Genomic DNA, 11,833 nt, shown 5'->3' on the forward strand with positions numbered 1-11,833 from the left:
GTTCATAGGCCAGCCAGTGCAGGCAACCAGTGAGCATGAGGCTGTTGAGGTTTGGTCCTCTACTATCTATTGTGTAGGGGGGCTCCCCAAGACCTGGTTGTCCCAGAGACAGGAGACACTCATCACATAGACCTTGCCCTCAAGTTATTTCTGATTGGTAAATAAAGATAACAACAGCCAATAGCTGTGCAGAAGAGACATAGGTGGGGTTTAGATTTCTTGGGCTTTGGGGGTTGGAGAAGAGCTATGAGGAGCTTTATGGTTGGAGGAGAACTACAAGGGGGAAGAAGGTGAATGGTGGAGGTTAGGTGAGTTGAGTTCAAGAAACATGGTCCTGAGGGCTAACCAATTAGAGATAGGAGTAGCCCAGATGAAACACAGTAAGTGATAACTCAGGGTTATTGATAGAAAAGTAGATTTTAATAGTAGTGGGGAGGCACTTGCTGTGCACATGTCTTAGTTAGGGTTTCTTTTGCAGTGGTAAAACACTGGCCAAAAGCAACCTGCAGAGGAAAGGGTTTATTTCAGTTTATGCTTCTGCATCACAGGCCATCAGAGGAGGAGGCAGGAGCTGAAGCAGAGTTCCTGCACTGTTAATGGCTCACTCCCCATTGCTTGTTCAGCCTGCTTCTATGCCCTAGGGCCACATGCCTAGGGGTGGTGCCATCCACAAAGGACGGGGATTTCCCACATCAATCACTAATTAAGAAAATCCCCACCCCCAGACTTGCCTACAGGCCAATCTGGTGGGGCATTTCTCAGTTGAGGTTCTCTCTTCCCAAATGACCATAGCATGTATCAAACTGACATTAAAAACCAGCCATCACAGCAAGCACACAGACTGGAGTTCAAATCCCTGGTACCCAAAGAAAGAGCTAAGCATGCCCTTTAACCTCAGCATGACGGGAATCAGATACAGGAGGATCACTGGTCCTTCCTAGCTGCTGAACTACATTCAGTTTCAGTGAGAGAGACCCTGTCTCAAGGGAATAAAGTGGGGAGAGAGAGATCCGAACACCCAATGTCTTCCTCTGGCATTAGCATGTACACTTATGCATGGGGCACACACACAGACTTGCACACACATACCTGTGTACACACACACACATACATAGCTAAATAGCTTAGAGGGTAGAGATCTGCCCAGCTTTAGTGCTGATTAAGGCTTATTATAAGTATTAAGTTTGTGTGTGTGTGTGTGTGTGTGTGTGTGTGTGTGTGTGTGTGTGTGTGTGTGTGTGTTTTATAGAGGAACTAAACGTTCCTAGGTGGGGTAAAAGCCCTGAGCCCAGGATTAAATAATTACAACACCACCAGGCTCTGGAAAAGACCCTGTCTCTAAATAAATACAGACAGACAGACAGACAGAGATAAACCAACCAATCAATGGATGAATAATTAATAAACCAATGGATGAATAAGGTGGTAAGCAATAGAGGATGACAACTGATGCTGACCCCTGGATTTCATACACACACACACACACACACATACACACACACACACACACATGAATACATGGGCACATGTGGATATACAGGAAGTAAAGGAAGAAAGAAGTGAGTGGGCGAGCAAGCACACAAGCGAGATACAAGTATCCACTTCAGAAAGAAAAACTAATCGTGGTTACTAACCCAGAACTGCTTATAATAAATGCCTAGAATCTAACCCCCCCAAAAGAAACAACAATAAATAAATAAATAAATAAATAAATAAATAAATAAATAAATAAATAAAATAGATAAAACCCAATCAACCACATAAACAAAAACCCCAGCCCAGCTACTACTAATTGCAGTCTAGTCTATAGGTTCATCCTATTTGACAGTCGTCTTTTAATCTTACCTCTTTAGGTTGCCCAGGATCCAACTGGTCTAAAATCAACCGTAGTTTCCCTTGACAGAATTTGTAACTCTGTAATGGAATAAGTAAAGGACATACAGTTATTTAGTAGACTTCCAGCAGGACCACCATAAATGATTGCTAACGCAACTACAGATACATAGTCACTCTGAACAAGGGAAACATGATCTATTTTGACTTGGAAAAACTCCTAACTTTTGTTTGCCACAGTTTTTTAGTCAGAACTAAAATTTTGTAACAGAATACTGCACCTTCCTGTATATGTTTGCTGAACAACCATAATGTACACAACATTGTAAGACTCAAAGACATTAAACACACACACACTGCATATCCAGAAACATGATATGTATGAAACAAATTTAGCAAACAGCAAACACAGAAAGGCAGGAACATCTCAGCACACTACTGAAACCCTTCTGTGTGACCCTCAACTTCCCTTCACCTCTGTACTTGGCGAAATTATCCAAAAATAATAGCCTCCATCTAGAGAAAGGCTTTCATTCACGCACAGGCTCCTCCTTAGATCTGCACACTTGCCCACTTTCCACTAAGACTACCTCAGAACCAACCCATCTGGAAGAAACATCCCCTAGTGACAGGACAGTCTGTGCCCTGCACCACCCTCCGCACCTCACTGCGACTCTGTTAAGAGTATAACATGGTCACTTGTAGTTCCCAGTGGGCCATGGTGTTTCCCTTACTAGCCACAGGTCTGGGCCTTGTTCTTTTTCACGTTAGCAAACCCATACCTAAAGGAGTGCCCAACTACAGGGCTAAGTACCCTACTAAGTGGTTAAGTGCCCAGGAGAAAAATTACCTCAAAGCTAGGTGTGGCCTATTGATTGTCTTTCTCTATGGGAACAATGAGAGAGAACAGGCCTAGCTGCCCCATGAAGAGAAAGTCCACATGAATTTAAGATTTCATATCATACAACATAAGTTTTCTTTCAAATCTGGGGCCACAAATATGAGTCAGAGTTACTTGTTTCTTTTCTAAAGGATCTGAGTTGGGTTCTTGCAGGTCACAACTGTCAACAACTCCAGTTCTAAATTCAAAGTCTCTGAGCGCACTCAGACACACCACACACACACACACACACACACACACACTCACACACACCACAGTATATACTCATACAGACACACAGACACACACACACACATATATACACATAAAAATAAATCTTTAAAAATTATTTTAAAAGACTTCAAAATGTCCCATCTTGCTCATTTTAAAACTGTATAATTTAGCTGTAGAAAAGGCTATACATGTATGTTATTTAATTTTTATTTTAGAATTGTTTGTTTTATTTCATATGTATAAGTGTTTTGCCTATGTCTGCGCAACACAGTGCCTGAATAGGTCAGGAGACACATTAGATTTCCTGGAGTTGGAGATACAGAGTTACCATTTAGGTGCTGCTACTTTTAAAAACATGAAAACAGAGCCTAAGCTTAAATTTTCAATTTTATTACAATTAAGTAACTAAAATTATAAAAGATAATGATAAAATAGACACACATATAGAGGAAAGCAGCTATCTTGTTTAGTGGAAAAATACATAAATATTGGTAACTTGTAGAATAGAAATCATACAGATAAGACACACAAATACCTATATATATACACATCTGAATGCATACCACATACATATGCACATATACATATATATGAATGACAGTATATGTACTAAAGCATGTGCCTATATTATTTATTATACATACTCATTTAAATAACAGATAATATGTTTCTTCTGCCAGGCTCTTCCATCTCTCTTGTAATTGATTTATTCTGTCATTTCTACCATATGACTTTTACAGATTGTTATCAGTATCTAAATGTCTTACCCACAATCTCAATAGAAAAATTTTAAAAACAAAAAAGAGTACTTGTTAGTTTTTGTCGACATGACACAGCAGAGGAAAGCTAGTTTCCTATCCTGGGAGGAGGAGAGTTCAATTACAGAACTGCCTCCATCAAATTGGCCAATGGGCACATCTATGGTGCATTTTCTTGATCAATACTTGATGTGGACAGGGTCAGCTAAGCAAGCATGAAGAACAAGGCAGGAGGAAGCTTTTCTCCGTGGTTCCTGCTTCTGCTCAGGTTGGGTTTCTACCCTGACCTTTCAGAATGATGGGCTATGATTGCAACATGTAAACCAAATAGACCTCTCTCCCCCCGATTTGTTTTTGGTCAAAAAACTAAACAAGGACAAATCATGTCACAGATGCAGGACAGAAGTTGCATTTGGAGTTCTAAGCCCTAGTTCCTTCTTCTAGGCACCTTATCCTCAACTCCCATCTCTCTTCCTCAGTCTAGACATCGCCTCACAACATTACAGTATCCATGAGCTAATTGAGTGCTTTTCTTTATCACTATTAAAATTTGAAAATTTGTCAGATAAATCTTACATTTCTTGGCTATCTATATAAGAGAATATGAAGTAACTGTTTTCACCTACACCAGCCTATTTAAGAAGAAAGCTGAAAACATAGTTCACTGATACCCACATTAATCCATTCACATCTGCCATACAATTACAAGTTCCATAACAGCTGTGACAAATGGTGAGCGAGCAATTACTTAAACATTCTGTTACACTTGATGAGACAAGCAGTATTATGCTAAGTAGCAGTCAATTAAAAAGATAATCCTTAGTTCTAAACAGAATTCATCTCTTTTAAGAGGCCGCTGTAACAAGACTTCATGTTCTAGTTTCTTTATGTCTAATATCTCTCTCAGACACTGAAATCTCTAACCTTATAGTTTACAAAACTGTCTTGGCTCACCAACACTGTAGCTCCTCAACTTTCTCCTCCTTTGTCACTACTACTCTCTCATCAACATACTGGTTTTAATGGGAAAATGGCCTCTATAGGTTCATATGTGAATACTTGATCCCAAGTTGGTGGAACTATTTGGGAAGAATTGGTGGGTGTGGCCTTGTTGGAGGAGGTGTGTCACTGGGCGTGGGCTTTGAAGTCTGATAAGCCTAGGCACACCCAGTTAGCTCTCTCTGCCTTCTGCTTATGGACCAAAACATGATCTCTTAGCTTCTCCTCCAGAGACATGACTGCCTGCCAGCAACCATTATCCCTGCCATGATGGCCATGGGTTCTAATCGTTGGAACATTGATCCCCAAATTAAACAATTTCATTTATAAATTACCTTCATCATAGTGTCTTATTACAATACACAAACAAAATACCACATTTAAAAATCTTTCATTTCTGCTTCTTTAGAAGACCTTCCATAGTCAGGCAGCATTTGATGAACTCCCTGTCTAGCCAAAGCTGGCCTTTTGAATCCATTATCCTCCTGAATACACTTACAAAGTACAGGGACCACAGGCTTGTGCCACCACCTAGTGTTTAGCCTCACTGTCTCTAGTATCCTGTGATCATTCTTTGTAGCTAATTAACTTTCCTTCCTGCTTTGAGATTTACCCAATTCAAAGACCCTAATGGGCAAGGTGACATACATATATAAACTCAACAATGCTGGACCTATACAGCAGGTTTGGGAGTTCAAGGTTAGCTGCACTGCAAAATCCTTACTAGAAACTAAGTTAGTTAATTAACTTAATAAATTCATTAATTAAAAGGTAGCAAATACAGAAGTGGATGCTCACAGTCATCTATTGGATGGGACACAGGGCCCCTACTGAAGGAGCTAGAGAAAAATGCCCAAGGAGCTAAAGGGGTCTGCAAACTTATAGGAGGAACAACAATATGAACTAACCAGTACCCCCCCCCACCCAGAGCTGTGTCTCTGGTTGCATATGTAGCAGGGGATGGCCTAGTTAGCCATCAATGGGGGGAGAGGCCCTTGGTATTGCGAAGATCATGTGCCCCAGTACAGGGGAATGCCAGAGCCAGGAAACGGGAGTGAGTGGGTTGGAGAGCAGGGCAGTGGGAGGGTATAGGAGACTTTATGGATAGCATTTGAAATGTAAATGAAGAAAATATCTAATAAAAAAATAAAACATCAAAGCTCCTAAATCTCTTCTGACAATTCTGCGTCTACTCACACTAAAAGCATGAGCCACCGCAACTGTCACCTACTTGTCTACAGTTAAGCTTCACAGATGATTCATACTATGTTAGCTGTAACACCTTTCTATCAGGAGAATGTGACATTTTTTGCTACTTGTCCTTCTAGTAGCATCTGATATGGAAAAAAAAAAACCTAACTTGACCATGTCTCCACATCTGAGTCTCCATGTCTGAGTCTCTACTCTAATCACAGCACCAAATTCAAGGTACTGCCATCGGAGCTAATAAACCACAGCTACAACTTTGGTTCTGATACTACTTGCACCAATTATAAGACTCCATCAATAAAATTTATGGATCCTTCTCTATTTACTACTACCAAGCCTCCACAGTTCAAATTCTTGTTGTTTCTTTTAATGACAGAGATAGCCTTCCAACTTGTCTCCTGACAACTATGGCCCACCATGCTCTTACACTTACAACATAGTAGAAGTCCTCCTAAAAGCACTTCTCTATAAAACCTTGAAATGATTTCCCTTTGCTACGCAACTTAGCCACAGGATGTAATTTGTCTCGAATATTTACTCAGCACTCAAGTTTTACAGCTAGGATCTATAAATAATGATTAAAGCATAACCTTTGCCTTCACTTCACAATCTGGACCTCATCAACCATTCCACACTACTCCCCCAAAACCTTCTGTAACCTTTCATATAAAATACCAAGAGAGGCTCATATATACCACTAGTCTAGTCTGACTTAAAGCTGGCTCGCATTATATTAAGAACTGTTTTTGTGTTATTGCTTATTATTGGATAAATATAAATAGTCACAGCAACAAACTAGAACATATTTAACTAGAGCATGTAAAGTGTTGACTTCGGTACATATTTCCTGGATTTTCAGTGGTTCTAAATACTGCCTGGATGGAAAGCCCCTAATGGCATTAAGCAGTATTTGTGGCTTAATCTGGGAAGCACCACATGGATCTGTTGTAGGTAACAGATGTGACCGTGACAATATAAGAAGCTTCCAGAAAGAATTAAACCATAATTGCATGTGTTAACGCAGAAACTAAAGAGATCATTTCTAAGCCTAACATAAAGGAGAAAAGCAGGAACAAAAGATGGTCAAAACTGTTTTTGAATTCATGTATTTACAGTACGTTATAGTAACTGTCACCCATTGTTCTTACATGCCCTTACACCACTACCTGAAATAATGTTTCATCTTTGTCCTAATTAGTTTTTACTGTCACATTAACACAACCTAGAGTCCTCTGAGAAGAGAGAACCTCATTTGAAGAACTGCCTCCCTCAGACTGTTCTGTGGGCATGTCTGTGAAATATTTTCTTAATTGATCATTGATATGAGAAGACCCAGTCTACCTCAGGCACCACCATTTCCTTGTAAGTGCCTGTAGGCAAATCTGTAGGACATTTTCTTAATTGATGGTTGATATAAAAATGCCCAGCCCATTATGGGCATTGACACCTTTGGGCAGGTATCCTGGGTTAAGTATGAAACAGGTTGAGCAAGCCAGCAAACTGCATGATTCCATGGATTTGGTTTCAGGGCCTACCTCCAGGTTCCTGCCTTGACTTCCCTCACTGATTAAATATAACTTGAGAGTTGTAAGCTGAAATAAACAATCAGCTGCCCAAGTTGCTTTTGGTCATGGAGTTTTATCATAGCAAGAGAAACCAAAACTAGGACACTGGTAAAATACACAACCACACAAAATAAATAGATCTTTTTAAATAGAAATTCAAAAACAAATCTGAGGCTTCAGAAATAAGAGATTAAGAACCAAGGTCAAAGTTCATCAGTAGCACAACCATAGATTATTGCAGACTGACTTTGCTCAAGATAAATTCAGAATATCAAGGCTCACCTTGAATAGCCTTTTTAAAATTATACTAAATCTAAAATTTTTAAAGTATGCACCTACATATAAATAAACATTAAATACAGACTAAGGTAATTTCAAAACAAAAATAATGTTCTAGTGTTTTGAAATGTTAAACTTATTCTAAAATTTCCTAAATATTTTAGGTAAACTGATCAAAGAGAAATTGTGCTTCCCATTAAAAGTGCTACACTGCAGACCTGTGCGCCTTCCAGTTCCCACCTGTACCAGGAGCAGAGTCCCAGAGCTGAACCCGATCCCACACAGCCCAAAGCCCAGTTGCAGCTCAACTCTACACACTCTATGTATTCCGACACATCCAGGTTCACAGCTTGACTCCCCAGGTACTCAGACACATCCAGGATCACAGGATCACAGGAAGGACAGGCTCTAGTCAGAGAAAGGGAGGCCAAATAACACCAGAGATAAGCAGACAGTGAGAGGCAATCATATGAACATAAGCAACAGAAACCAATTTGACTTGGCAGCATCAAAACCAAGTTCTCCCACCACAGCAAGTCCTGGATATCGATACCACAACACACCTATGAAGTAAGATTCAGATCTAAACTCTCCTTTCATGAAGATAACAGAGGACTTTAAGAAAGACATAAGTAATTCCCTTAAAGAAATACAGGAGAACACAACCAAATAAGTGAAGGAACTGAACAAAATCACCCAGTATCTAATAATGGAAAGAGAAACAATAAAGAAATTACAAAAGGAGACAATACTTGAGACAGAAAACCTAGGAAAGAGGTCAGGAGTCATAGGTACAAGCATCACCAATAGAATGCAAGAGATAGAATCTCAGGTGCAGAAGATACCATAGAACACATTGACACACAGTCAAAGAAAATGGAAAATGCAAAAAGATCCTAGCCCAAAACATCCAGGAAATCCAGAACAAAATCAGAAGACCAAATCTAAGGATAACAGGTATAGAAGAGAGTGAAGATTCCCAACTTAAAGGGCCAGTAAATAGCTTCAACAAAATTATAGAAGAAAATTTCCCTAACCTAAAGAAAGAGATACCTACGAACATACAAGAAACGTACAGAACTCCAAATAGATTGGAAAAGAAAAGAAATTCCTCCAATCACATAATAACCAAAACAGCAAATGCACTAAACAAAGAAAGAATATTAAAAGCACTAGGGGAAAAAGGTCAAGTAACATATAAAGGCAGACCTATCAGAATTACACGTGACTTCTCACAGGAGACTAAGAAAGCTAGAAGATCCTGGGCATACCTCATACAGACCCAAAGAGAACACAAATGCCAGTCCAGGATATTATACCCAGCAAAAGTCTCAATTACCATAAATGGAGAAACTAAGATATTCCATGACAAAACCAAATTTACACAATATCTATCCACAAATCCAGCCCTACAAATGATAATAGATGGAAAATGCCAACACAAGGAGGGAAACTACACCCTAAAAAAAGCAAGAAAGAAATCTTCTTTCAACAAACCCAAAAGAATATATCCACACAAATATAAAAATACCATCAAAGATAGCAGGAAGCAACAATCACTATTCCATAATATCTCTTAACACCAATGGACTCAATTCCCCAATAAAAAGACATAGACTCACAGAACGGATATGTAAACAAGACCCAACATTATGCTGCATGCAGGAAACCCATCTCAGTGTCAAAGACATAACTACCTCAGAATGAAGGGCTGGAAAGCAATTTTCCAAGCAAATAGTCCCAAGAAACAAGCTGCAGTAGCCATTCTAATATCGAATAAAATCGGCTTTCAATGAAAAGTCATCAAAAAAGATAAGGAAGGACACTTCATACCCATCAATGGAAAAATCTACCAAGAACAACTCTCAATTCTGAACATCTATGCTCCAAATGCAAGGAGCGTTAATAAAAGAAGCTTTACTAGCTAAACGCATGCATTGCATCTAACACAATAATTGTGGGGGACCTCACCACCTGATTCTCATCACTGGACAGATCAGAGAAACAGAAACTAAACAGAGACACAGTGAAACTAACAGAAGTTATGGACCAAATGAATTTAACAGATATTTATAGAACATTTTATCTAAATCAAAAGAATATATACTTTTTATCAGCACTTCACAGTACATTCTCTAAAACTGACGAGATAGTCGGTCACAAAACAGACCTCAACAGATATGAGAAGATTGAAATAATTCAAGGCCTCCTATCAGATTACTATTAATTAAGGCTGGTCTTCAATAGCAACAATTAACAGAAAGGCCACATACACATGGAAGCTGAATAATGTTCTACTCAATGATAACTTGGTCAAGAAAGAAATAAAGAAAGAAATTAAAGACTTCTTAGTGTTTAATGAAAAAGAAGATACAACATACCAAAACTTATGGGACACAATGAAAGCAATGCTAAGAGGAAAACGCATAACTCTGAGTGCCTCCATAAAGAAACTGGAGAGAGCACATGCTAGCCATTTAACAGCAAACATGAATACAGCCAAGAGGAGTAGATTGCAGTAAATACTCAAGCTCAGGGCTGAAATCAAACAAGTAGAAACAAAAAGAACTATACAAACAATCAACCAAACCAGGAGCTGATTTTTTGAGAAAATCAACATGATAGATAAAGCCCCTAGCCAGACTAATGAGAGGGCACAGAGACAGTATCCAAATTAACAAAATCAGTAATGAAAAGGGAGATATAACAACAGAAATTGAGGGAATCCAAAAAAATCATCAGATCCTACTACAAAGGCCTATATTCAACACAACTGGAAAATCTGGATGAAATGGACAATTTTCTAGACAGATACCAAATACCAAAGTTAAACCAGGATCAGATAAACCATCTAAACAGACCCATAATGCCTAAAGAAATAGCCGCGGTCATTAAAAGTCTCCCAACAAAAAGAGCCCAGGACCAAATGGTTTTAGTGCAGAATTCTATCAGACCTTCAAAAAAGACCTAATACCAATACTCTTCAAGCTATTTCACAAAATAGAAACAGAAGGAACACTACCTAATTCATTCTATGAAGCCACAGTTATGATCAAACCTAAACCACACAAAGACACAACAAAGAAAGAGAACTTCTGACCAATTTCCGTTATGAATATCTATGCAAACTAATAAAATACTTGCAAACTGAATCCAAGGACACATTAAAAAGATCATTCACCATGATCAAGAAGGCTTCATCTCACCATTGCAGGGATGGTACAGTATCTGGAAATCCATTAATGTGATCCACTATATAAACAAACTCAAAGATAAAAAGTGCATAATCATTTCATTAGATGCTGAAAAAGCATTTGACAAAATTCAACCCCCTTCTTGTTAAAAGTCTTGGAAAGATCAGGAATCCAAGGCCCATAGCTACACATAATAAACAATAAACAGCAAACCAGTAGCCAAAATCAAACTAAATGGAGAGAAACTTGAAACAACCCCTCTAAAATCAGGTACTAGACAAAGCAGTTCTCTCTCTCTCTATTCATTATATTGATTGAAGTTCTAGCTAGGGCAATTAGACAACAAAAGGAGGTCAAAGGAATACAAATTGGAAAAGAAGTCAAACTATCACTATTTGCAGATGATATGATAGGATACTTAAGTGACCCCAAAAACTCCACCAGAGAATTCCTAAACCTCATAAACAACTTCAGCAAACTGCTCATTGATTGGTAAGATTGATATAATAAAAAATGGCCATCTTGCTGAAAGCAATATACAGATTCAATGCAACCCCCATTAAAATTCCAACTCAACTTTTCATAGTTAGAACAAGCAATTCTAAAATTCATCTGGAACAAAAAAAGAAAACACAGGATAGTGAAAACTGTTCGCAACAATAAAAGAACTTCTGAGGGAATCAGCATCCTGGACCTCAAGCTGTACTACAAAACAACTGTGACAAAAGCTGCATGGTATTGGTACAGTGATCAATATTGCCCAACAACTACACTGAAGACTAACAGAAGTTTTGTTTTGGTTTTGGTTTGTTTGCTTTGTTGTTGGTGGTGGTTTTGTTTTTGTTTGGTTTGGTTTGGTTTGGTTTGGTTTGGTTTTTCGAG

At 38.7% G+C, this 11,833-nt stretch overlaps 1 protein-coding gene across 1 annotated transcript in view; it reads right to left on the minus strand.

The window, feature by feature from the left end:
* The window catches only part of Tbc1d32 (TBC1 domain family member 32), a 244,143-nt gene that overhangs the window by 210,808 nt on the left and 21,502 nt on the right, over positions 1–11,833 (minus strand). Inside the window, exon 4 of the mRNA XM_021174643.3 lies at positions 1,846–1,914. Within this exon, the coding sequence (XP_021030302.1) occupies positions 1,846–1,914 (69 nt within the window). The remainder of the gene's footprint in view (positions 1–1,845; positions 1,915–11,833) is intronic.

The sequence above is a fragment of the Mus caroli genome, unplaced genomic scaffold (genome assembly GCF_978045245.1).
Source record: "Mus caroli unplaced genomic scaffold, Mus_caroli_1 scaffold_9, whole genome shotgun sequence".
Taxonomy (NCBI): domain Eukaryota; kingdom Metazoa; phylum Chordata; class Mammalia; order Rodentia; family Muridae; genus Mus; species Mus caroli.